General features: G+C 50.2%; 1 protein-coding gene across 1 annotated transcript; it reads right to left on the bottom strand.

Moving 5' to 3' along the window:
- Window positions 1–3,054: 3,054 nt before the first annotated feature.
- CEACAM19 (CEA cell adhesion molecule 19) lies at window positions 3,055–9,407 on the bottom strand. Its single transcript, XM_032839025.1, has 6 exons — window positions 9,362–9,407; window positions 8,794–8,944; window positions 5,202–5,248; window positions 4,182–4,300; window positions 3,668–3,697; window positions 3,055–3,108 (listed from the first exon to the last, which is right to left on the bottom strand). Exons 1-6 carry the CDS (start codon window positions 9,405–9,407, stop codon window positions 3,055–3,057), a joined length of 447 nt encoding a protein of 148 aa, XP_032694916.1.
- Window positions 9,408–27,820: the final 18,413 nt, after the last annotated feature.

Here is a 27,820-nt window from a genome sequence, read left to right as displayed (position 1 = left end):
CTTCCCCCCGCCATGCCCGCCACCCTAGTCCAGCACCTGCTGAATGAATGAATGAGTCATTGAAGAGGTGGAGGACAGCAGGTCCTCCTGGGAAGTTCTCTCAGGGAGATGTGGAGGTTGAGAACGTAGACTCTGGTGTGCATTATGGTAGCATGTTGATTAGGCTGTTCATACATATTGGTTTTCCCTATTTTTTTTTTTAAGATTTTATCTATTTATTTGAGAGCCAGAGAGAGCACAAGCAGGGGGAAGGGCAGATGGAGAGGGAGAAGCAGACTCTCTGCTGAGCAAGAAGCCCAATGCGGGACTCGATCCCAGCACCCCGAGAGCATGACCTGAGCTGAAGGCAGACGCGTAACCGACTGAGCCCCCCAGGCGCCCCCGTTTCGCCTATTCTGCATACATGGGAACATTGCCCCTGCCCAGCACTCTTGACATTGGATTGTATCACGTGCCTTCCTTGGCGAAGATGTGAGTGGGACTGTCACTTCTGGGTGAAGCCTTTAAAAGCCTGCATGTTTTGCCATGTCCCCGCCCTTTTTAAAGATCCTATCTCCAAATATATTAACAGTAAGGGCTATGGCTTCAACAGACACATTTTCGGGGGATGCAATCCAGCCCACGTCAGGGTTGATACTAAGTGAGCAATCAGTTTACTCTTGAAAAAGAGAGTTTACTCTTGAAAAAATACCGTGGTCTTGAAGGTGGGGGTTGTATGAATCAAGATTTAGAAGGAGGTGGTTGCAAAGAATCCCAAAGTAATTTAGTAACTTGAATGAGAGAGGAGTCTTTCTTTCTCAGGTAACTTATCTAACCTGTCATGGTGGCTCTGTCCTGGTTGCTGTTCTTGCCCCAGCTCTCTCTAACCCGGATCTATGCGCCCCTGTCCATGCGATTCCAGATGGCTCTCACCACCACATCTTTAAGCTCTGGGAAGGGGGAATGCTTTCCCTTTAACCGTGGACTTGAGGACTGAGCACGGCCATCACTTCTGCTCGCATCCCATTGGCTGGGAGTTAGTCACATGGCTACATTGAGCTGCAGGGTAATCTGGGAAATGTAGTTTTTATGCTCAGTTGTCATACACTTGGTTCAAAACCCTATTACTGAGGAAAAAGAGAGAACAGATACTGGGGTTTGATGAGGGGTTGCTGGACAAGAGGAGAGGTAAGCAGGCACAGGATCCCCCCATACTCTGTGCCCAGGCAGCCTGTGCTGGGACTGACACTGACCATGACTTGACCTGGCTGACCTTCTCAGACGCAGCAGATCAGGGGCCCAAGAGATCAGGGTGTCCGGAGAGGTCTCAGGATGGAGAAATCCTTACAGGGAGTATTTGCGTGTCAAGTCAGCAGGAGATGCAACTTCCTGTGAATTTTTCCTCATCCTCTATATTAATTTCCGGTGGCTGCTGTAACCATTTGCTACAAGTGTGTAGTGACTTAAGACAATAGGAATTTATTCGCTTACAGTTCGGGAGGTCAGGAGTCTGAAATGGGTCTCACTGGGCCAAACCCAAAGTGTTGGCGGGGAGCGGGGATTGCTTTCTGGAGGTTCTAGGGGAGAATCTGTGTTCTTGCCCTTTCCAGCTTTTGGCTTTGCTGTGGCCTCTTTCTGTCTTCAACACCAGCAAGAGCCGATGAAATCTTTCTCCCATCACATGGCTCTGACTCTGTGTGGTCTTGGCTTTGGGGCCCTTCCTCCATCTTGAGAATCCAGTGTAATCTCCCCATCTCAAGATCCTTCACCCAATCACGCCTGCCTAGTCCCTTTGGCCGCCTAAGGTAACATTCACAGAACATTAGCACAGAGGCAACCATATTCAGCCTGGCATAGTCTTGTTTTTCAGCTCCCAGAGCAAAAGTGACTGTCTGCTCTACCTTATGTGGGGGGATTTTTATCCCCTGCCCTGTCAGCTGCTCCTCATCTCCCTGACCTCGCCTCCCACCCTTTCCTCCTTCCTTCCTCTGCTCCCACCACCCTGGCCTCTTTGCTGCTCCTTGACTCCCCCCTCACCAGGGCCTTTGCACTTGCTGTATCCGCTGCCTGGAATGCTCTCCCTTCAGATCCCTACATGGCTTCCTCTTTCTCCTCCTTTAGGTCTTTGCTCATGGTCACCTTCTCTGCGAGGCCTTCTCTGCCCTTCCTATTTAAAATCACAGTCCATCCGTGCTCCCAATCCCCTTCTCTCTTCATTCCCCTCCCCCTCTTATCACCATCCAGCACACCACGTATGTTAGTTACTCTGATTGCTGACTCTCGCCTCCGCCTCAGTCTGTTTTGTTTCCTCCCAAAGCTGCAGGATCCAGAACCATGCATAGCACATGGCTTATTTATTGCTGAATGAATGAATAAATTAAGGGTGACAGATTGGGCCCACATTTGGGACTGGGTGGAGGTTGGGTGGGGGTAGGAAAGGGATCTGCTGCACTGAGGGCCTTGGTACGATTCTGGATCAGGAGCAACAGGCAGAAATTGGTCACAGGTTCTGAGAGACTGAATCTTGAGCAGGGAAGGGGTCTGACAGCTGTGCTCACTGGCCAGGACTGTCGTCTGGGGCCTCCCATGTCATGCACCTTATCCTTTGGGGCCTGTGTGGTAGGGAGCTGCCTTGTCCCTAGGGGAAGGGCTCCAAGGAAAAACAGGGAACAGGGGTGGGGCATTGTGGGCTGACAATTAGAAGTCCAGCGAGTAGGAGCCTGTGAGTATGGCTTGAAGCAGGCCTTTCCTCACACCCAAATATCTAGTGCGTGTCTGGGGGTACTTTGGGTTAGGAGAAGGCAAGAGCCTGCCTTTCCTAGGCTCGAGGCCCAGGCCAGCTTGCTGGACAGACCAGACTTGAGGGTGGATTATATACTCAGAGGGTCAGAGAGGTGCTGGGCCCATCACAATCTCTTGGCCCCAGCCCAGTGTTGTGCTGAGTCTTCATTTAAGGCCACCTTATTGGCCCCCCGCCATGCTGGTCCTGTGGGGTCTCTGGTGTGGCTTCTCTGGGTGCACCAGGCCCCCAGGGGAGGGCTGAGTCTTTTGCTCTTCCAAGGGCCTGGGACCTCTTCAGGGGGTTGGCATGAGCTGGCAGTAAGGGGCAGGGTCGGGGTTCAGCAGGTCCTGGGGGGGAAGGGGAAGAGAAGGATTGTGGATGGGGTAGGGGGAGAACACACCTGGAGAGAATGGTGGAAGGAGAGAGGCACGCAGAGGCGGGAGATACCAGCCACCAGGAGGGCCAGAGAAAGGGGTGGACACAGAGCAACAGGGATGGGGAGACAGGAGGGACAGGAGCACAGAGAGGGAGAGAAGGACAGAGACATCAAGAAACAAAGATGGGTAAAGAGATAGATAGAGAGAGAAAGAAAAAAGGATGTAGGGAACCAAAGAATGACAGCAGGAGGCACCCTAAGAGGTGTAGAGAAATGAGGAGAAATGTATACAGACACATGGACACAGAGATCCACAGGCAGATTACAGAGAGGGGCTGGGACCTGCAGCCTTCAAATCCTTCTAAGAAGGAGGAAGTTACAATCCCGGAGGGGAGAAACTGTGCTGTGCTTCCCGGGGGAGCTACAGACCCTGAGATGGTCAGTGGTGGACAGTCAGTGAGGACAGCCCTGTCCCTTTCCCGCCCCAACCTGCCCCTGGTCAGGATCTCTCTCACGTCCCAGCTCCACACCTGGTAGGGGCGGTTCTCTGGATCTGGCTGCTGCTGGGGCAGGGGCTACAAGGGAAGAACACGGGTAAGCCAGGCCCCCAGCACCCTGACACGCTCCCACCTTTGACCTTTGCTGTGAGGACAGACCTGGCTTCCAAGTCCCCATTGCCCCTTCCTGACTCCACGGGTGGTGTGGGCGGTGTTCTGACAATGACCCCCATAATGCGCTTAGCCTCCCACACATGCCTGTGATTCTAAGCTTTTCATCTCAGCTTTTGAAATTTCTCCTCTTGCTCATTTAAGTTCTTCTTCTTATCATCCCTTCCCACCTGATTATAAAGGGAGTATCTGCTCAGTGTGGAAACTACAGACAAAGGGAAGAGGGAAAAGAAAGCACCCCTGTGCTTGCCCCCCCCCCACAACCTCCATGCCCCAGAGACTAATGCTCCTTATGTTGTGTCCTTCCAGTCTCTTTTCCCGGTGGTTTTAAAATAGGGAGCATCCCAGGGTGAGTTGTGTTCCTACAGTGTGGGACAAGGTGACAGGCACCACAGGGGGTGGGACTCACCATGGAGGTGTTCGTGGACCCTGTGTCACTGGGGGGAGACACCAGGAAGGTTGGAGATGGCATCACTTCGTAGATGTTCTGGTCTCCTGAAGCAGAGGACAAGGGAGGAGCTGGCTGACACACAGCCCGCAGGCCCATGCTGGCTGCTGTCAGTGGCTGCTGTCATTTATTCATCTAACATTGGTACAAATCCCTTTCCTTCCCCAGCCCCGTGCTGGGGACACAGCAGAGACTGAGGCAGTGCTGGCCCTCCCCTCCAAGGCTCGCATCCAGTAGGGGAGACTGATCTGTCCCCAGAGTGGGTAGGGCTGAGTGGCGGAGCTCAGAGAGCTCCTGGAGGGGAGCCGGGGAGGGCTTCCTGGAGAGGGGACATCTGAGACTGGGAAGAGAACTGAGAACTATGCAAAAGCAGGAGGGAGTGGCTGGTGGGGATAGCCTGCCATGTTTGAGGAGCTGTGATATATTTGGTCTGTCTGGATTATACATATATTTTATTTTATATTGTTTTGTTTCTGAGGGTGGGAATGTTACATGTGGGAGATGAAGCCAGGAAAGACGGTGGAGACCAGTTTAGGTGGGTCTAGAGAGCCATGTAAAGGAAGCTGACTTTATCCTAAGGACCCTGGAGAGCTACAGAGGGCCTCTGAGCAGAGGAGAGACAGGGTGACAGTTTTGGAAGCACTCTGCCCGGGGATGGGGTCCTTCCCACCCACCATGGGGTGGAGGCCAGCCTGGGGGCCGGGAGCCCAACAAGGAGCTGGGTGTGGGAACCTGGGAATAAATGAACCACCGGGACTGGATATGCCAGCCACTGAGAAGAGGAGGAAAAGCAGATTTGGGGTGAGTGTCGATGTACTCGGAATCTGTGGGCTGAGTCTGGGGGGCTCCAGAGAAGTCTGGGTGGGATGAGTGATTGGGGGGGTTGAGGTGTGTGTGGCTGATGGGGAGAAGAGGAAGGTAAGCCACCCACCAGGACCTCTGGCTTACCAGCATTGTGACTGGGGTGGGCCTCCGGCTTCTCTGTGGGTGTCATCCTGAGGACATATGGAGAGAACAGTATTAGGGTAGTAAGCTGCTCAGGTGGATGGAGAGAAACTCGGAGAACCTGGAAAGCCCATCAGTTCATCAGAGAGAGAGAGAGATGATCTCTGCTTCAGCATGAGCCAGGACAAGGTCTCCCTTATCCCCACCTCTTTTCTCATAATCTCCAGCCACTGAGCCCTTCCTTAGTTTCCCCAGCCACCACCGTATGCCAATGAGTAATGTTTCCCTAATGTCACAATTTAGGCAGACCTTCTAAATGATTATGCTCCTCCCACCTGTTTCACAATTTCCTTGATATTTCTCTTTGAATCAGCTCAACTGAATACTTTTATTTAAAAAGTACACTTGGCATCCCTGCAGCAAATTCATTAATTCATTAATTCACTAAACACATATTTACAGAACGAGGGCCACTGGGTCCTTCTGAAGCCACTGGGGACACAGCGGGGAACAAGACAGACAAAGACCCCTGGCCCCCTAGAGTGGGGGTCTCTAGGAGAGAGACAGAGAGAGAGAAGTCCAAAAAAATGACTGGCAGTAGAATCTCAGGGAATGAAACATACTAAAGAAAATGAAGATGGAAAGAGGCAGAGGGTGGAGGTGTGTATGTGTGTGTGTGTGTGTGTGTGTGTGTGTGTGTGCAGTTTCGAGTAGAATGGTATTGGTGGGGGGCTCATGGAGACGGCGACATTTGAACAAAGGTGTGATGTAGGCATGTGGACCAGCTTTGCAGAAATCATGGGGAAAGAGCTCTAACAGCCTGTGCAAAGGCCCTGGGGCAGGAGCAGGAACAGCAAAGAGACGAATATGGCTGAGGCAGAGAGTGTGGGGGAGGAAGGGGGGAAGGGTGAGGCCGGGGGGGGGTGGGCAGCAGGTCAAGCTAGGTCTTGTGTCCATAGTGAGGACTTTGGCCTCGACTCTGAGGGACTCAAGCTGACTGATTTTCACAGGATATTTCTGGCTGCTGAGTGGGAAACAGACTGTGTGGGCAAGAGCAGAAATGGGAGACAGTCAGAAACTGCCATATTATAATGAAACCAGACATAAGTAGAAAGTGATGGGGGAAATGAAGAAAAGCCAAACAATGGGTTAAATCTGTGGTTTGATAGGGTTCTTGGTTTTCTCTTGGGAAAAGCTTGCAAGTGTTAGAAGGGCGTTAAAGCTGACTAGAACCAGATTGAGATATTCTCTTGCCACAGTCAGAATGCTACAAAGAGAACAGGAAAAGGAATTTCTCTGTGGAAATATTTCAGATTTATAGAAAAGTTGCAAAAATGGTACAAAGAACATCTGTGTAATTTTTACTCACATCAGCCTATTGTTTTTATTCCTTTTGCTTCAGCATCTGCTTTCTCTCTCCTTCTGTGTCTCCTGTGCATATTTTGTTTTCCTGAACCATCTGAGGATAAGGGTCATGCATCATGGCCCTTCACTTGTAAACACTTCCAGGTATTGAACTATTTTCATTTTGCATTTTTTTTTAACACTATAGCTCAGAATGCCATGTCAAGTTGCCCTTTTCAGGGCAGTTCTTTGAGGATCTGTGAGATTCTCTGAGAATCGCTGGCAGTAGCAGAAGGAAAGCCAGTCAGAGGGTCTGGACATGTGGACTCCAGTTTTGGTTCTAGAGCTTACCGGTCACTCAGGTGTGGGTTCCCATCTCGGGGACCTGCTGCCACTCACAGGCCAGTTCTATGCCATTTGGCAAATGACTTCATGTCTCTAAGCCTTAGTTGTCTCTAGAGACGATGGCAAACCACCCACTGAGGGCCAAATCGCTTGCTGGGGAATGGCAGGAAAAAGATGTGACCACCAACTGAGCCGTGAACCGGACACGGGCACTTGGAGTCTTCTCACTCCCCTCCCGTGTCCTTGCAATGTAGGTGCTACCTGCCTTTCCTGCTCCCAGAGGCTGCTCCAAGGACGCGTCCTTGAGATGGTGTATAATGCTGAGAACACCTGCGTGGTGTGTCTGGCTGAGCCCATTTGGGGCCTCTTTATAAATCTGTAAGATTTGGAGGGTGAGTGTGGGGGGATCCATTCATCTTGCTGCTGCCTGAGACAAGCTTCCTGCTTAAGTTCCTTTTGTTTATTGAAAGGGCCAACTGCCAACCTGGAGGGGCCTGCCTCTTTCCTTGGTCTCTCCCTCCTCTCTGTGTTTGGGGGCTGGTTTCAGGCTACACCTGGTTTTAGGCTAACCGGAGGGTTATGGACCAGTATCACCTCTTTTCATACCACCAGTGAGCTAAGAAGGAGTGGGGGTGGTTAGCAGGATAGCTTAGGTGCCTCCAATAGCCATGTTACAACTGTGGCAGACATGATTAATCAATCACAACATCTGTTCCTATACACTCAGACACCACCTCCAACTCCTGTGGCAGACATGATAAATCAATCACAGCATCTGTTCCCACTGCCCTGAGACACCACCTCCAACCCCTTTCCACCAAGCTCTCTATGGCACCCAGAAGGAGGTGAAAGCTGTTTGCCACTCCTAAATGGGAGTGTGTTGGGAGAAAGACAAGTAAGTGGAAGGATGGAGATCTGGAGATCACAGCACCTAAGGGAGAGAATAGGAAGAGGGATTTCTCTTTGGAAATATTTCAAACTTATAGAAAAGTTGCAAAAGTGAAGGAGGAGGTGGGGGAGAAAAGGTGGCTGCCTTCATTTCCTGGGGATTAGGGAGAGCAGAAAAACTACACATTTCCAAGCGGTTCAGAACCCAAGTCAGGAGACAAAGTTCTGAACAGGCTGATCTCACGAGGAAGGAATTTTTCATGAATAGACTGTTTCCTGGAAAAATAGGCCCTTGACTCTCTCCCCCATACAGAAGTAGGCACCATCTGATGCCTTTGCCAGCCCACCATCCACTCTGCTTCTTTGGCACTAGCGTCTTTTTGAGTGTGTGTGTGGGAAGCCCCTCCCCCCTATGAATCCATTTAGTCATGTGGAGCTGGGTTGTTCTCTGACTCCAGAGCTATGCAAATTGCCCAGGTTTGGCCAATCAGGGTATTCCAGCACCTGGCCACAGTGATTGGTCCACATGAGGACATGTGATTTGAGTTAAGCCAGTGAGAAGCAGCTCTGGGGCTTTTGTTGGAGGCATCAGGAGTCCCATGCAGTCTTCTCTCTGTGACGGCTGAACTGGTGGGATATAAGCCTGGAGCCCCTGGGAGCTATCTTATCACACCACAAGGGCAGGTTCTGTCTGAGAATGAAGCCACCACAGAAAAAAGCAGAGTTGAGAGGTGTATGGGGGAGTCTCTTGACAAAATCAAGTCCCCGGATCCAGCCATATCTGAAGCTCATGAAAGACCAAAAAAACTTTCTAATTTTTTTAAGGCCATTCAAAGTTAGGATGTCTGTCCCTTGAATTCTGTCTCATACAGGATAGAAAGGCCCCTTTCACCTCAAGAGTTCCAAGATTTGATGAGATTGTGTATGAGTCAGAGGACGTGACTCAGGGAAGAATCAATCAATCAAGGAGTGGGGAAGAAGACAGAGGGAAGGAGAGAGAGACCTGGGGCCCCTGTACCTGTGGCTCTGGCCCTTCCAGCCTCTTGTTAACAGGAGATGGGCAATGCACCTGACGAAGAGGGACCCGGCAGCAAGGGACCCAATTATAAGGGCAGCCATGATCCCAGCACTCACGGGCAGGTGTGTTCTGGGCAGGTCCTTAAGCTCTTCTGAGGGGCATGAGAAAGAAAGAGAGGTCTGTGAGATGTTCTAGGAGGGCCTCCCCACTCCCCTCACCCCTGCATCAGTGACTGTCCATAGAGCACTGATGTCCAGTTTCCCTTCCCCAGTCCAGAGCTTTCTCCCGCTTTTCAGAGCTGAGCATCCACTATATGGTTGATTCTGCACATAAAACTCAACGTCTCTGGAAGGAATTCCTTGGCTCACCCCACCTCAAAATCTTTGCTTCCCTAAGATTTCCTACCATATTTGGCACATCTGAAACCTACCTCCCGACACACTCCCCCACCTCACCCCACCTACCTGCTTTTTCTCGCCTCAGTTGGTTGACACCTTTATCCTTCTAGGGAAAGAATGCAGTTCTGGGTCCTCATAGGGTCTGGATGCATGGGGTTCTCAAACACTACCTGCCAGGTTTGGGACAAAGCCTCCCTGACTTCCTACCCCCACCATGAGGACCTCTAGCTTGACTATCAAGCAGAACACCTGTTATATCCCCAGCCCTTCTTGGCAGCTAAGCTCGTAGACTCTGAGGTCAGAATGCTGGGGTTCACGTCCCTGGGCAGATTACTCAATCTCTGTGTCTCTTCCCATTTGTGAAATGGGGGCAATAGGAGTGTCTACCTTGTAGGGTTGTGAAGACTGAATGAGTTTGCACACACACACACACACATGCACACATGCATGCACACAGTTCCTTTAACTATCCAAGAACGTAGGATCTGTGCCATTTTAAAGATGGGTAAACTGAGGCACAGAGAGGTAAGCTAACCTGGCCAAGGGATCACAGTAGGTGCAGTGCTGGCATTACATGTGGGCCACCTGATCTTCTAATGACCACTCTGTGTGGCTTCCAAAGGAGGGGCCTGTGTCCCAGGAGCCCTTGAAGGATGGGAAGGAACTGTATCGGGTTTTGCATGACTGGAGTGAAGACCATTAAATCCAAAGGGACTAGAGTGTCACCATATATACATATGGATATATGTATATATATGTGTGTGTGTATATTTGTGTGTGTAATTAAATTAATCAATATTTGTCTATTTCATCCATTTCCCTAAAAGTTCATCAGTTCAAAGTGTCTGAAACCCATTTTAAAATGTACTCTTCTCACTGGGAGAAAGAGGATAGGCTGTGTCTGGGCATATGTGGTTGTTGCTCCCACAACCTGGGGAGATGGCTAAGTCAGGCCCATTTTGCAGATGTGTGCACCAAGGCCCAGAGAGGTTGCATTTGGGCAGAGGATAGAAGGCAGCCCCTCTTTCAGACACTGGAACTTAGCAACTTTTGCACCTTCTACCTTTTAATTGATTATTAATTTATTTTTTAGGTAGGCTTCCCACCCAACATGGGGCTTGAAGTCAAGACCCAGAGATCAAGAGTCACATGCTTTATCGACTGAGCCAGCCAGGTGTCCCTACCTTCTAGGTTTTTGAATCCCTGCAACAGTAAGTGGAAATTCAGTGGCTTCTATGAATCACTCAGGAGGTGGGGCGGGGTGGAGGCTAGACGGGCTGAGTCAAGGAGCTCCCCCACTTCCTGCCCTCCCTACCCCAACCCTGTTGCCCAATCTTCTTACAGCATCCAGAGCCCCTTCCCCAGGATCTGCTTGCGCTGGCCCCTGCTGCCCTGTCCACCCACAAAGTTCCATCACCCACAGCTCCCTTCCTTACCCTCTGGGCTGCCCAGCCTTTGCTCATGCTGTCCCCTCTGCCTGGCACGCTTTTCTCCACACACAATACATAACTCCTGCTCACTTTTCCATTCCTGGTCCCTCTGCAAGCCTTCTCTGACAACCCCAGGCCAAGGAGACTCCTGATACGCTTTTCCATTGATTCACGTTGGCAGATGGGACAAGAAGGAATACTTCAGGGGCGCCTGGGTGGGTCAGTCGGCTAAGTGCTGGCTCTTGATTTCGACTCAGGTCAGGATCCCAGGGTCATGAGATCGAGCCCCGTGTTGGGCTCCCCGCTCAGCACGGGGTCTGCTTGAGATTCTCTCTCTCCCTCTTCCTCTGCCCCTCACCCTGCTTGCACACATGAATGCATGCTCTCTCTTGAATAAATAAATAAATAGATAAAGAAAGAAAGAAAGAAAGAAAGAAAGAAAAGAAAGAACGAACTTCACCTACCTCCATTCTGACCTCAGTCTGTGCTTAGGAATTGATGAAGTTCTTTCCAGCTTGTCTCTCATGGAAAAGACCCACCCAAGGCATCCTGTGATGGGAACGGAAACTACTCCCTCAAGCAGTAGGGACTGCTCTGAGCCAGTAAGACCCCCTTCCCGACTAACCCCAAGACAATGACCTGACCTTTGTCCCACATTTTTTCTTCTATAAACCTAGAAGTGTTTTCAGCACTTTGGAGATGCTAGTCTTTGAGATGCTAGTCTGCCGTCTTCCTGGGGCTGGCTTCACTGAAATAAATCCCTTTCTTGTTTCACCACCCTTCCTCGCTCTGCCTTTGGGTTTTTGTCAGTGAGTGGCCAAACCTGGTCTGTTTGGGATCCCCGGAGCCAAGTGCTCCTGCACCCCAGCGCCCCAGCTACAGACATGTAGGTGTGTCCTCAGCTCACTCCACCCCTCCACCACTGTGAAGCCTCCAAGCCTTCAGGAGGGATGGATCCCGCCTCCAGGTCTGGGTGGGCTCCCTTGGCTTATTCCCTTGTTACAATGACTGCATCAGGAAGGGCTGCTGTTCAGACCTAAGCCAATAAGCGCTCTGCATTCCTTCGGCCTTCCTGATTGGTCCAGGTTGGTCCAATCAGAGTGAAGTGAAGGGGTGTGGTTCAGAGGGGGCTGCTAGGGGAAGGGATCCCTTGTTCTGGAAGCTGGAGACTTGGGAACCTTACGGTCATCTTGCTCCCTTGAAGGCATTAATCATGTCTCCTACCCCTTGGAAGGAGAACCCTGAACTTGAGCGGGGCAGAAATAAAGACATTTCCCAGCCTCCTTTGCAGCCTCCATAAATGGACAGCTAGCTCATTCAAAAGTGCCTTAGAGCACGGTGTTGAACATCGCTGCTAACATTAGAACCCCAGGCGAGTTCACATACAACATTCTGTGTCTGAATTTCCCCATTATATAAGGATACCAGTCATACTGGATGAGGGCTAAGCCTAGTGATCTCATTTTAACCTGATTACCTCTATAAAGATGCTATTTCTAAGTAAGGTTATATTCTGATGTACTGGGGGTCAAAAAAGTCAGTGTCTTTTTTGAGGGGACAGCATTTAACATGCAATACCTGCCAAGCTTGGTTCCCTGCTATCCTGAGGCATCTTTGAGCTGCTCAGAATCCTTGAATCTATTTCTTTTCTGCTTAAATCAGCTAGAAGCGGTTTCTGTTGCTGTAGCAAGAACTCTTCCAGAGCCACAGGATTAAGTGTCCCCTCTTTAGAGCTTGTTATATTTTCTGCTTTTTTTCATAGGCAGTGAGCTTAAGAGAGGGAGCCTGTGAATCACCGTCTTTTTCAAAGTCGTTGTGGAAGGATCTCTTCTGTGATACCATCTCTTATCTGGTGGAAGGATCTAATACCCCTCCCTTGAATCTTGGCTAATCTTAGCCGCTCCTGTTGTAATCAAAAGAATACAATGTAAGCAATGCTGTATGACTTCCAGGGCTAGGTCAGAAGAAGCCATGGCGTTTCTGCCTTGGTCTTTTGGAACACTTGCTCTCCACTTGGTCTCCCCAAGAACCCAGTCTCCATGTTGTGGGGAAGCCCAAGCAGTCACATTGGAGAGACCAAGTAATAAAGATCTGGTGCATAGCCCCAGCTAAGTTTCCAGCTGACGGGCAGGGCGAGCCTCCACATATCTGAGTGAACACACCTCTGGATGATTCCATCCTCCAGCATTTCAGCCAGACTCAGCCTTTTGAGGCTTGTCATCTGAGGCCCCTGACATCATGAAGCAGACAGACCACCTCTGCTTGCCCTGTCTGAATTCCTGATCCCAGCAATCATGAACATCATAAAATGGTTGTTCTATACAAATGATTTGTTCTGCACCAAGAAGTAACTAGAACAGGGGCGCCTGGGTGGCTCAATTGTTTGGGCAACAGCCTTCAGCTCGGGTCATGATCCTGGAGTCTCAGGATTAAGTCCTGCCTTGGGCTCCCCGCTCGGCGGGGAGTCTGCTTCTCCCTCTGACCTCTGCCCTCTCCCACACTCTCTCTCTGTCTCTCTATATCTCTCTCATTCTCTCAAAGAAATAAATAAAATCTTAAAAAAAATAAAAAAAAAACAAGTAACTAGAACAGAGCCTCCCTCTTCTGTTTCTTCTTCCAGGACTGAAAGTTTTCTTTTTGGCTTTTTTCTTTACCAATCAACTGGGACCATCTATCCTCAGTTCTACCAGCAAAAAATCATCTGGGTCTTCTTCTATGGACCAAAATTAACCATGTGTATCTTTTAAAAATTTTATTTATTTATTTATTTATTTGACAGACTGAGATCACAAGTAGGCAGAGAGGCAGGCAGAGGGAGAGATGGGGAAGCAGGCTCCCTACCAAGCAGACAGCCTGATGTGGGGCTCGATCCCAGGACCCTGAAATCATGACCTGAGCCAAAGGCAGAGGATTTAACCCACTGAGTCACCCAGGTGCCCCTAACTGTGTTTATTTTTGAGTAGATACAAACACATTTGGAAAAGTGCTTTGAGAGACCATTAGAAAAGCAGACACGGTTCAGACCACACATGAAAATAGAATTCCAAACTACAACCTGCAGCAAGGACCAACCTACCTAGAAGACCAGTCCTCTTACAAACAGTCCACGATGACAGCCTGCTTTGAGTCACACTTGCGGAAAGCCAGATTACTATCTCCAGTGACAATCCAGGAAGACAAATAGTAACTTCTATAAGAATTGACCCTAATGGCCAGGACTTGATTAATAACCAAGAGCTTCCCTGATTTTTGTCCCTGCTTCTAACTTAGGACCAGCTCCTAAGAAAGCCAGATATATACCCTAACCAGGGGCCTCCAGCGTCCCTGTGCCAACAACCATCAATCAGGGCACAGCTGAAGCCTTCTCTTTCTTCCACTACGAAGCTTTCCCATCCCTCAGCCTGCCTTTGAGTCTCTGCCCAATTGCAAGTGACAGGAGCCAACTCCCTTATTCCAGCCAGCTCTGAGTAAATGGCCTTTGCTTTTCCCATTGGCTGGGCTTGGGGTTTCCACAACCTCACATGAATTTGCCAGCCAGTCCTCACAACAATCCATGGTGAGAGGTGTGATTGCCACCATTTTAGTATTTAGGGGGTGCGGAACAGAGGCTCTGAAAGGTGTGGGCATTTGACTCAAGGTCATATAAACCCATGACACCAGTCAGTTAGTGGTTGTTAATGATGAAGCAGAGTAAAGTCCTAAAATTGTGGGCTCTGGAGCCCACCAGCCTGAGTTCAAGTCTGGCTCCTGCTGTCCCTTAGCTGGGTGACCTGGGCAAGTTACTTAAGCTCTGTGCCTCAGTTTCTCCATCTGCATAATGGGGATCATCTTGCCATGGCAGGGAGGACACAAAGGAGCAATGTGTGGGAACACTCCACACATTTGGTAAACGGGTGCTATGCTCTGTAATGAGCTGCCCTGGGTGCCAGAGGGCCCCGAAGGCTTTGAGGAACCTGTGCAGTGTTACCAAGTCTCCACGACTGGATTTATCGGAGATCAGACACCAGCTGTCAATAATGTGATCTCACTGTGGCTTCCAAGCCTGGTTTAGGCTGCTTACTGGCTCTGGGACCTCTCTGAGCGTCTGTTTCCTCATCGGTACACTGGGGACCTATGCGTCCTGGGCCTTTCTTATGTTTTCAATCCTCCCTGAGCCTGTGAATCCTCCCCTTTGGGAATTCTGCCAGAGGCTGGCTTTCTTGGCTTCTTTTTCCATGGGGCAGTGTCATGTGACCCAGGGCCCCACTCAGGGACATGCCCACCAACAGATAAACTCCACGAGAGCAGAGATCTCTGTCTGTTCCTTCTGTACACTCAGTGCCTGGCACACAGGACATGCTCAGTGGATGTTTGTTGAATGAATGCAGCTTCCCAGTGTCTCCCCCACACCCCCACCCCGGCAGGGGTTCAGGACCCAGGGCTGACACATGGGCAATGCTAACTCTTGCAGAATTCTGCAAGTAGTTTACACCTTGTTTCTGGTTCCCGGCTTCCTTGGGGTCCCGCGAGCCTGCAGTACCCTTCACTAAGCCCTTTTCTGTGCATACCAGCTGGGCTTGGCTCCTGTTCCAAACCCTGAAGGCATACCCCATCCTCTCATGATTGAGAGAGGTAAAGCGTGGGATTTACCAGGGACACAGGAAGAGCTCCCAGCCAGGCCCATCCCCGTGCCCCCTCCCGGGGGCTGGATTTGCAGCCACAGCTGTCCTCAAATAGAAATGCCCCAGCTGCTGAGGTGACCTAACCTGACATGAGGACATGCCCAACCCTATGCCTCATCGCCTCCGCCTTCTCCTTTGCTGTTCTTTTTGCTGAATCACGCTGCTTCCCTGTCCCCTGTGTTCAGCCGTCTGGATGCCAAGGCACTTCCCATGAGGGAGTGGATTCCACTGGGGCTGGGAAAAGGCCAGGTGACACAGGGACACGGACTCAGACCTGGCAGGGCCCTTGGTTCCTGCCTTCCCCAGCCGCGTGCTGGTGGGCCCTCGGGGTCTCTGTTTGCCCCTCTGTAAAATGGGGATCATTCTGGGGCCTGCCAGGTTCTTGTGGGAATGAGATGTAGTGAGGTCAGCAAAGGACTTGGCTTGGAGGTGCCTGGCATACCGGAAGTGCTCACAGATGGGAGACGGAGTCACAAGTATTTACGGAAGACCTGCTGTGTGCTAAGCACTGCTCTGCACTGGGGCTCGGTGGTGAACAAAACCATAATAGAAACATACGTTACGATTATTACTTGGAGAGCAGGTGTTGACTTCTTGCTTATCTTCCCTGCCCTGGGTCCCTGGCATCTGGCTCCCTGTCTCGTTGGTCCTACTTGATCCCACCCCCTTGGACAAGGGGTAGACCCACTCATGGTGAAGGAAACCACAGGCCAGGTTGGACCAACCAGATTATAATTATTATTATTTTTAAAGATTTTATTTGTTCATTTACTTGAGAGAGAGTCCGGGAGAGAGAGCCTGAGTGGGTGGGGGGTGGGGGTTGGGCAGGGAGCAGAGGAAGACAGGGGACAAGCAGACTCCCCACCGAGCCTGGAGCCCTATGTGGGGTTCAGTCCCACAACCAAGAGATGATGACCTGAGCCGAAACCAAGAGTTGAACGCTCAACTGACTGAGCCACCTTGGCGCCCAGGTCAACTAGGTTCTATCTTGGTCTGTCTGTCTCTCCAGCTCTCTTTATTTCTACCTCTGCATTTTGGAAGGGGAGATTCAGAATATGCAAAGAAGCCTAGGCTGACACCCAGTTCAGGCAGGGATCCTTGTCCATGAAAAGGAGAACGGGGTGGGGTGGGGGGGAACCTGAGCAGAGGCGAGACCAGGGATGGTGCCCTCTGGAGGAGGAGGGTGCGCTTGCTTTTCTGACAACTATTTTCATCAGCTCTGCTGGGCTCCCTGATCATTCATTTATTTGAGGATGTCTGTCCCTGTTCTAGGCTCCGAGGAGCCACCTGTGAACCCAGGGCTCCCAGAGTTGACCATCCCAGGGACTGTCCTGGGGTCCTTCAAGGCTCCCTACCCTGTGAGTCAGTTGCAGAGAGCTTCTGTCCTTACAACCTGGGCTTGGCTTGAATACATCCCACTGCGCTGGCCTCCCAGGATGCTCCTCCTGCTCTCCTGCCTGTCATGCTGGCCTCCTGCCAGCTCAGTTCATGAGCCCTACAGCTTCCTGCCATAGGCCCTTTGCACAGACTAAGCCTTCTGTCCAAACACCTCCCAAAGCTCCTTTCCCCTCTACTTAGAACTACCAGTCATCATTCAAGCTTTGTTGAAAGATTACCTTCCCAGGGCAACCTCCCTGCTGCCCCAACTTACACTCTCATCATCCCCATATGTGCCTTTCCTTCATGGTACCTGCACCGTGCATAATGATGTTTTTTTTTTTTAAGATTTTATTTATTTATTTATTTGTCAGAGAGAGAGAGAGAGAGAGCGCGCGAGCGCACACACAAGCAGGCAGAGTGGCAGGCAGAGGCAGAGAGAGAAGCAGGCTCCCTGCCAAGCAAGGAGCCGGATGTGGGACTCAATCCCAGGACCCTGGGATCATGACCTGAGCCAAAGGCAGCCGCTTAACCGACTGAGCTACCCAGGCATCCCCATAACGATGTATTTTGTGTATGTGATTGTTGGTTAATATCAGTCCCTCTGCCACCTCCCCACCCCCACCGGGGCTGTGAGCCCTGGGAGGGCAGGGCCAGGGCTTCCTCAGTCTGCACTGTGTCCCCAGCACTGCCCAGTACAGTCCAGATGCAGAGGCAGCCTTAAGGAAGAGGCGCTGGGGGGAGCCTTGCTGAAGGAACGAGTAAATGAGCTGCTCAGCACGTGCAGGGGCAGCTGCGTGTCTCATTCAGGTGGCCCTCCACTCGAATCCCAACCCTGTCACTGATTCCATGGTTGGATGCCTAATATTGAGAGCATGCCTTAAACTACCCGAGCCTCAGCTTCTTTCTGGATAGAATGGAGATTTGGCTCACGTTTCACTGTGGCTGGGTTAAACTGGGAATCAGATCACTCCTCTCTTTAAAACCCTTTAGTGGCTTTTTTCAATCCCCCTACGGCCAACAAGCCTGGCCCCTGTGTGCCTCTCAGACCTCAGCTTCTAACACCCAACTTGCTCGCTGCTTTATAGCCATGGCATCTTTCTGTCTGTATGCTTTGAAAGCACTAAGCTAGCTAGTCTTGCCTCAGGGCCTTTGCACTTGCTTTCCCCTCTGCCAGGAACTCTGTCCCTCAGAAATCTGCAAGGCTGCCTTCCTTTCCTCTGCTCAAATGTCACTCTTTGATGAGCTCCCATCCCAGATCACATCACCCTGTTTAATTTTAATTTTTTTTTTACAGGGCAAATTGTAAACTCTGTGTGCCTCAGCTTCCTTATCTGTAAAATGAGTCCAATAATATTATCCACCTCACAGAGCTGCAGTGAGGATTACGTGAGTTATACATACATATATATACATACATATATATAATAAGCACCAAATAATGTTAGCTATAACTATTATTGTTAATGTCTCTGAAATATGAGCTTAATTTACTATTTACATGCTCATTTTCACCATCCCACATATGAATGAAGGTAAGGAGATTTTTTTCTCCCTCTTTATTTGCTTTGAGAGGAAGTGGTTAAGCTCCTGGACTCTGGTATTGTGAGTTTGTGGGATCAAATCTCAGCGCTACCATACTCTATGCCTCAATTTCCCCAACTGTAAAATGAAGACAATAATGGGGCCTGCCTCATGGAGTTTTTGGTTTTGAAAACTTTCATTCAGGGGTTCCTGGGTGACTTGATCTCTTAAGTGTCAGCCTCTTGATTTCAGTTCAGGTCATGATCTCAGTGTCATGAGATGGAGCCCCAAATCAGGCTCCGCGCTCAGGGCGGGGAGGCTGCTTGAGATTTTCTCTCTCCCTCTGCCCTACCCCTTCAAAAAAAAGGAGAAAGTTTTCATTCATTTCTTCATCCAACAAACATTAACAGAACCTACTGTGTGTCCCTCCCACCCCACCCTGTAGAAGATGCTGGATGATAAAAAGATGAGTATGAAAAAAAAAAAAGACAAGTATGTTTTCATTCTCTCACTTTGAAGAATTACTCTGCTAGTGAGACATGCTTGGAATGTGACACATTATGAAAATCACAGAGTTAGTGGGATGATCAGAGTCCTCTGGGGGACATGGATGGTTAATACCAAGTCTGCCTGGGAGGGTTGAGAACTTATTTTATTCCCCCAGCTCTATTAAGATGTAAAAGGCATATCACTTTCATAAGGTTTTTAAATTAAATTAAATTAATTAAAAATATATATTATATATATTATATATATATAAAATTTTTAAAAAATTTTATTTATTTGACAGAGAGAGAGAGATCCAAGTAGGCAGGGAGGCAGGCAGAGAGAGAGGGGGAAGCAGGGGCTGCATTGAGCAGAGACCCCGATGTGGGGCTCTATCCTAGGACCCTGAAATCATGACCCAAGCCAAAGGCAGAGGCTTAACCCACTGAGCCACCCAGGTGCCCCTATTTTTTAAGATTTTATTTATTTATTTGAGAGAGAGAGTGCGAAAGAACACAAGCAGGAGCAGCGGCTGACGGAGAAGCAGGCCCCCGGATGAGCAGGTAGCCAGATGCAGGACTCAATCCCAGGACCCTGGGATCATGACCTGAGCTGAAGGCAGATGCTTAAATGACTGAGCCACCCCAGTGCCCTAAATTTGATTTAATTTTAAGGATTTTATTTATCTGAACGAGCGAGAGAGAGCGAGAGCACGCATGCGTGCGTGCTTGCGCACAAGTAGGGCAAGAGGCAGAGGGAGAAGCTGGCTCCCCACTTTACAGGGAGCCTGACGCAGGGTTCAACCCCAGGACGAGGCGATCATGACCTGAACCGAAGGCAGATGCTTAATGACTGAGCCACCCAGGTACGCCTAGTTTAATTTTAAAAGTTTATTTGTTTTTCAGTAAGCTCTGTACCCAGTGTGGGGCTCAAACTCATGTCGCAGAGACCAACCGTCTCATGCTCTTCTGACTGAGCCAGTCAGGCGTCCCTCAGGTGTTTGTTTGTTTGTTTGTTTGTTTCTTTTTTTTTTTTTTTTTTTAAGATACAAGTGAGTTAATATAGGGCAGTGGTTCTCAATCGGGGTGACAGTTGGTAATGTCCGGAGACAATTTTGGTCGTCACAACTGGGTGAATGCTCCTGGCATCTAGTGGGTAGAGGCCCGAGATGCTGCTGGATATCCTACAGTGCCCAGAGCAGCCCCCGACTACACAGAATTAGCCAGAGTAAGATGTTAACAGTGCCCAGGTTGAGGGTCCGAGGATCAAGCCCCGCATAGGTCTTTCTGCTCAGCGGGGAGCCTGCTTTCTGCTCTCTCTCTGCCTGCCTCTCTGCTTACTTGTGATCTCTGTGTGTGTGTGTGTCAAATAAATAAATAAAATCATTAAAAAGATAAATTAATTAAATAAATAAAAGAGGGTGGTGCACTGTAGCAACAGCTAACATTCTTGGGCCCTTGTTCCTTGAGAACACTCACTCCAGAGCATGGAGATGCCAAGGGGCCACAGCGGACGCCGACTGGGCTGGAGGGCTGGGCCTTGGCCGTGTGAAGTGGGTCAGCTTAGTGGGGATCCTGGGGGTGCCTTCCAGACATGGTTGAGGCTAGCTGAGCCCCAGCACCCCCTATCCACAGGCTCCAGAGGCTTCACCTGTTTTCTCTGGGATGGGCGCAGACACCGGTGATGATCCAGAGTGATCAATACTGAGATGGAAGAGCCCAGGGGGCCGGAAGAGCCCAAAAGGGTGCTTCACTCAGCCTGAGGGGCAGGGAGGGCTTCCTGGAGGAGGAGACATCTGAACAGAGACCCGGAGTAGGAGTGGCAATGAGACAGATGGTAGGGTGTGGGAGGGGTGTGAGGTTTACCAAGCGTCATAAATAGCACATGCAAGGCGTGGAGGCTGAAAATCCTAACTGAACGGGCTGAGCAGGAGGGGGTGAGGTTGGAGAAGAAGGAGGATTGATTGGAATTTTGAGCTCTCTTTTGGACAGGGTCTAGGTGATGGAGGGTCCAGGGTTGTGCTGATACTATAGTCAGTAGTCACCTCAGGTGACTGAAATAGACCCTTAAATCAATTAAAATTCACTGCCTTCAAAATTAGTTTCTCGACCTGGTCACTTTCAAGTGATCAGTTATCCCTCGGGACCAGTGGCTATCACATTTGATAGCACAGCTACGGAACATTTCCATCACCATCACGGAAATTTCTGTTGGACAGTGCTTGTCTATGGATCTGAAGGGGGCAGGCGCCGGGCAAAGTTTCGGGTTCTGTGGGAAGAGTACTAGGTTGGGGTGCCATAAATCAGTAGCAGTTTGCCTGTGTATGTCACCAGATTGCCGGAGGTGGTGGCATCTACCAGGGTCCCCAGGTTGAAGTGAGAGAGAAATCTTGACTTGGTAGCAAATGACATCACCTGTCTGAGGCTTGGCTTCCTCCTCTGTAGAATGGGGACAAGCATCGCCACCTCACAGGGCTGCTGGGAGGGGTAAGGAGATGCTCATGCAGGAGGTTTGGCAAGCAGGTAACAGCTGTCTCATGGTGGTGGTGTTGACCTTGTCTTTGGACTTGAGCTACCTCCTGAATTCTCCCTGCCCCTCTGTAACCCTGTTCAAGGGAAGTGCATTTTTTTCTGGAGGAATTACCGATCCCCCAACTCCTGAAAGGTCCCTAATGCCTGGAAGGTTTTGTACGATGTTTACTGCAGTGTTCACAGGGATTTTCCCTCAGTCCTTCTGGCTGCAGTTTTGTAAGTTTCTCTGTCCATCTGCTGGAGAGAGAGATTGTTGCAAACCCAGCCATTGTCTCCAAGTGGAGCCACCTAGGGGAGATAGCTCCAAGTCTGGGCTGCAATAAAATTGCACAAACCAGCCTCATTCTGGTAGGAATTTGGTTGGGCAGAAAGAGGGGAGTTTAGGAGTCAGAGGGACTCTGATACATTATCACCACTAACTACCTGGAGCAAAGGCTCTGTAAGCAGGGCTAGGCAGCCTATAAAGCAAAGCCAGTTATCCTGAATTTTCTAGGTGCTGAAAGCTTCTCTCTCTCTCTCTCTTTTTAAAGATTTTATTTATTTATTTGACACAGAGAGAGAGATCACAAGTAGATAGGCAGGTGGGGGGGCGGGGGAGGAGGCTCCCTGCTGAGCAGAGAGCCCAATGTGGGGCTCAATCCCAGGACCCTGGGATCATGACCTGAGCTGAAGGCAGAGGCTTAACCCACTGAGCCACCCAGGCCCCCCTCTCCTGTGTTTTCATACTATGATCACATCCAGATGCATCCCCATATAATCTATGGCATTGGCTCTGCAGTTTTTCAAACCTGATATAAATGACATTGCCCCACTTCTCTCCCTTTCTGTCTGTCTCTACCTCAGATAATGACTTTGATTCCTTTTGCATCATTAAAAGAAAAGTCAAGGTGTACAGGATGATCTCAAAAAGTAGAGAGTAAAATTCACCCACCTTCCAACTACCCAGAGAGAGTCACTGCTAATAGATACCAGAGGCTCAGACTTCTGTCATCCGTTCTGCAGCCCCAGAGGACAGCCCTGGCTTTTCCACAGCCCCAGAGAACAGGTCCTGATTGGCCCAAGCCTCCCAGGTAGTCCTCTTCTTTTGGCTAGGGATTGGCTGAGCTGTGGGCAATGCTGGCCAATGACCGTGGAGAGAAGGCTGCTTGTTAAATTCACCCAGGACAAGGTGGCCTGTTTTTCCGGGTCTGGGTCTGGTTGTGATGACCTGAATGCAGCAGCCATCTTGGCACCAGCCTGAGGACGAATATGTGGTGGAAAATGGAACAAATAGCAGAGTAGCACTGCTGAACTCCACAGGTGGTGCCTGCAGTAGAAACAGACAATCCAGTTCCTTGTTTTTAATTCCAGCCTGGGGAGTGGTGGTGAGAGAGGGTGGTGGCGAGAGATGGTGTTCTCTCCTCTTGGCGCCTGAAGTGTCCTCAGTGATGGAGATTCTCTCATAATGGGACTCTACCTATGCTTCTTGCACTCTTCCTATGAGAACTGAGTTTTGGACTTCCGTGTTCATGTCTTTTTTGTCCAGTTTTGGCAAGTAGCCTCCTAAGTCTGTTTAAACAGACCCCCCCCACTCCCCACCCTTGATAGCTGCTTGCTCTCCACGTGGGATCAGGTTCCTCACCCCCCTGACGAGAATCTTGTCAGGTCAGGTTAGCCAGGATCCCCCTGACCCCTGATGTTACCTCTTAGTAAAGTCGCACCTGCTGCCCTCCCGCCCTGCACCTTGGTTAAAAGTCCTCCTTGTTTCTGCTGTGTCTAGAGCTGACTAATCTCATTAAGCGGTCACTCCCTGTCACCTCCTTCCCCCAGGCCCTGGCAACTGCTGATCTCTCTTCTGTCTCCATGGATTTGCCCATTCATTTCCTACAGATGGGACTCCTACACCCTATAGCCTTTCGTATCTGGCTTCTTTCAGTCTTTTGGGGTTCATTCCTGTTGTAGCGCATGTGAGTGCTTCCCTCCTTTTCTCGCGGATAAACATTCCACTGTGTGGACAGATCACCTTTGGTTTCCCATCCGTTGATGGGCATTTGGGGCATCTCGGCCTGTTGGCTGTTGGGAATAGTGCTGCTGTGAACACTTGTGTGCGGGTATTTCTCTGAAGACCTAGTGTCAGTGTTTCTGGGTACCTGCCTGGAAGTGGAAATGTGGGGTCACCTTTTTCACTCAGATTTCGGGAGACCGATCCGTCTGCCACCCAGAGGTTTCCAGAATCTTGAAGCTCCCCTCAAGGCAAGGTAGTGTTGGCCTGGAACTCCCCTTCCTCAGAGTCCGAGCAGCGCAGAGGGAGGGTTGGGGGCTGTTTTAGTCTCTCCATCAGATCCCCTCCCCTTCCTTGTCCAGAATGGATGATCGTGGTTCTCTCAGTGGTATGTGGAGTTTATAAAACTCCTACACTGAAATACAGGGTCCACTCTCGACTCCTGGCTTTTGTGGAACCCACAGATGCTTCCCCCATCTACACAAGCAGTTGCGTCCATCACTGCTGGGAACAGAGACTTCTGTGGAGGACCATTTGTTAGTATCTATTGCAGTAATAAGGGCACATACTCTCTGACTAGGAATTTCACCTCCAGGAGTGTGTCCTACAGTCCTGTGTCAACATGAGCTGGGGGTGGGGGGTGACAGGGCACAAGGCCACCTACCACATCACTGTAATGGTAAAGGGGCAGAAATACTACAAACATCTGCTCAGTAAGGTCTTGGTTGAAAAATGTTCCGGATATCCTCCTGTGGAGTACTTACTATGTGGTTTACATTTAAAAAAAATATTTTATTTGTATGACACACAGAGAGAGAGCACACACTCACAAGCAGGGGGAACAGGAAAGGGAGAACTAGGCTCCCTGCTGAGCAAGGAGCCCCATGTGGGACTCGATCCCAGGACCTCAGGGTGGTGACCTGAGCTGAAGGCAGACACTTAACCAACTGAGCCACCCAGGCATCCAACTATGTGGCTTAAAAAAAAAAAAGGATTTTATTTGGGAGAGACGGAGAGAGCGCACAAGTGGTGGGGGAGGGGCAGAGGCAGAGGCAGAGGGAGAAGCAGACCCGTCGCTGAGCAGGGAGTCCGACACGGGGCTCCATCCCAGGACTCCGGGATCATGACCTGAGCTGAAGGCAGACGCTTAACTGACTGAGCCACCCAGGTGCCCCACTATGTGGCTTTTTGTAAAAAAATGAAGACACTCCATCAGAATTTCCAGAAACTCTACTAATACAAGTAAGGTGCAGAATGGTGTGTCTAAGACACTACCTAGTACGGAAAAAACAATACCTATTTGTTCTCTGTGCATTAATAACCTTACCCGACAAGCAATGCCATGGTTGTTCTGGTGGGAGTGGTAGATAAGATATGTTTTTTTATATGGCGAAAGGACTTTGCAGGTGTGATTAAGTTGAGGACCTTGAGATGGGGAACTTAGATTCTAGATGACCCGAGGGGGGCCGGTGTAATCGCAGGGATCTTTAAAGGGAAGAGGGAGGTGAGAAGGCCACAGGAGGAAGGAGGGAGGAGGGAGCAGGAGGAGGAAAGGCCATGTGATGGGCTGTATGCCAAGCAGTGCTGGCCGCACCTCTAGAAGCCGGAAAGGCAGGAAATGGGTTCTCCCCTGGGGCCTCCAGAGGAACCAGCCCCAGCCAACACCTTGATTCTAGCCCCAGGAGACTCTGGACTTCCGACTCCAGAGCTGTAAGAGTATTTTGTGTTTGAAGCCACTATGCTTGTGGTGATACAGTTCCCCCATCTAAAATGTACTATTCAGAGGGCACCTGGGTGGCTCAGTTGGTTGATCTCAGGGTCCTGGGATTGAGCTCCACATCCGGCTCCTTGCTCAGCAGGGAGCCTGCTTCCCCCTTTCCCTCTGCTGCTTCCCATACTTGTGCTCTCCATCAAATAAATAAATAAATTCCTTTTTTTTAAAGATCTTATTTATTTATTTATTTGACAGAGAGAGATCACAAGTAGGCAGAGAGGCAGGCGGAGAGAGAGAGAGAGAGAGGAGGAAGCAGGCTCCCTGCCGAGCAGAGAGCCCGATTCGGGACTCAATCCCAGGACCCTGAGATCATGACCTGAGCCGAAGGCAGAGGCTTAACCCACTGAGCCCAGGCACCCAATAAATAAATTCTTAAAAAAATAAGATGTACTATTCGGTGGTTTTTTGTATATTACATTATCAACTTTTAAAAAATCGTGGGAAAATAGAGATGACAAAATTTACCATTTTGGCATTTTTAAGTGTACAGTTTTGTGGCATTAATCACAGTCACAAGGTTGTGCAAAACTGGATATCTGTAAGCAAAAGCATGAAGTTGGACCCTCACCTTATTCTCTATGTGCAAATTAACTCAAAGTAGACCCCCCTTGCTTTTTATAACTTTTGATTTGGGGTGTTTACATAGGACCTAGTTAAAAATATTAAAGAGAGAGAGATAAATAAGAAGAACTTTCCCCAGGGTGTCTGAGAATCCTGGGGGCTCACGTCTCTGTAGTTTTCTTTCGCCTTTTTCTAAGTGGACTCCATGCCCACCGTGGAGCCCAGCATGGGGCTTGAACTCATGATCCTGAGGTCAAGACCTGAGCAGAGATCGAGAGTAAGATGCTTAACCGACTGAGCCCCCCAGCCCCCCAGACACTTCCTCGATTCAGGATCTTGCTCCCACACCTCTGGTTCTGTCCCACATGCTGAAAGTCCACACAAAATGCAGCCCCTCCCCAATTCCTACAAAAAGACCTCCCTTGCACACAGCCATTCCAGATGTAATAAATTAACTTTAATATTGGGGCTGGGGATGGACAGGGGTTTATGTAGCAGCAACGTCTCTCTGACACTGTGGAGCCCTATGGGCCTTGCCACGCCCTTGCCCCTCACCCCTCCCATTCTTCTCTGTTCACACTCTCCTTTCCATCCAGAGAAGACCCCAAGAACTTGTTTTCTCTTGCACAGCAGCTCATGCCTCACTCTCCGGTTTAGCACCCTGGCCCACGGCCTTACATCCTGCCAAGTACTTCCCCAACAGACAGGTCTCACTGTAAGAGGAATTCTGGTTCCTGCTCCCGAGATCAGCGTCTGTTATAAAATAGGAAACAGACCTGTTGCATCTGAGCACCTCTGCCTCCGGGACCTTGGGCTGTATCCTTCCTGGTCTGAGGGCTGTCTTGTGTCTTGAACAGCTGTAGCTTCTGCTCCCCCAGGACCTCTTCCTTCTTGTTTTTCACACTTTGCTTTCCTTGGTGGATGACTAGCTCCCGTTCCCCGGGTTCCTGTCCAGCCCAGCATGCTGCTACAGATGATCTCCCGTGGCCTGAGTCTTGACAGAAGGTGCTAGGATCTCACATCCTTCAAGTTCATGTCCACCATTGTTCCTGCTCCTCAAACAGCTCTAAGCAGCTGAATTCCAGACTTGGGTTCTCCTCTGGACGAAGGTTGGCAGCTCTTTCTTGTAACCAAGGGATGCCATGGATACAGAGATTTCGAAGCTCAAGGCCAGAGGTCAAATTCTAATAAAAATTATCTGGCAGTTGGAATAGTCTGTGTGGCTCCACGAGGCAGGAAGGGGTTAATCTTGCCCAAAGAGAGATTGGGCCCTTTGCCCCTGGCTCCAGGAGGTAACCCTAAGCCCTTGGAGTGTTTTGGCTGATGGGAGTCTTATTTTGCCTGGGGCTGTGGGCGGCACCAGAGAGTCTATGCTAACAGTGTGATTCATAGCGGGAGCCCTGACCTGTGGAGGTGCTGGAGACTAAGGTCAGCTCCATGGCTGGTCAGCCACATCTGCAATGATGTACCCCGGATAAAAACCCTTGAAAACGAGGCTCAGGTGAGCGTCTTTGGTTGGTGAGACTCTGTGTTGTCACACATCATTGCTGGGAGAATTCAGTGCTGTCCGTGCAACTGAGAGCTGGTGTAGGGTCTCTCCCGAATAGTGCCCCATGCGGCTTCTCACGTGACTGTTAACCTCATCCCTTCATTGTAATAAACTGTAACCGTAAGTGCACCAGCTTTCCTGAGTGCTGTGATTCCTTCCAGTGAATGACTGCACCTGAGAGGGGTCGTGGGGGCACTTGAACTTGCACCTGCCACTGCAGTGCAGGGTGGATGGGACATTCTTGAGGTCTGGCCTGAGAAGGGTGGCCCATCTCTTTGGAGGGAGCTTCCTCCCCTGGGGCCAGGGTCCAGCTGCAAGGTCCATGCCCTCGCCGGCCCCAGTTTCTCTCTCCAGCAGTCCTGATGCTGTCACTTTGTGTTCTCTTTCGGTGGATCCTCGGAAGAGCTGGCATTGATGTCCACAACAACCATATAGGAGACATGCTAGAAGGCAGATATTAAAACGTTAGCCTCAGGGCCCTTCGTGTGCAAAGAGCTGCGGGCCTGTTCCCTCCCCTCTCCCTGGAAGTCAGGGCGGCGCTTCCTCAGTTGAGCTTAGCCAAAAGGCCAAGAAGTGATTGGGGCGACAGTTCTTAAGGTGTGGTCATGAGTGGGGAGGGAAGGGGCGCCTACAGAAATGCAGATCCTTGGGCCCCAGCACAGACCCACCGAAACAGATGCTCAGGGGGCAGGGCCCGGGAACCTGCATTTTAAGCAAACTTTTCAGGGGAGTCTGCCTGGAAGGAGGGGTTGGGA

The sequence above is a fragment of the Lontra canadensis genome, unplaced genomic scaffold (genome assembly GCF_010015895.1).
Source record: "Lontra canadensis isolate GAN:19392208 unplaced genomic scaffold, GSC_riverotter_1.0 scaffold107, whole genome shotgun sequence".
NCBI lineage: Eukaryota > Metazoa > Chordata > Mammalia > Carnivora > Mustelidae > Lontra > Lontra canadensis.
Note: the sequence above shows the minus strand (reverse complement) of the source record. Positions and strands in the feature narration are given on the sequence as shown.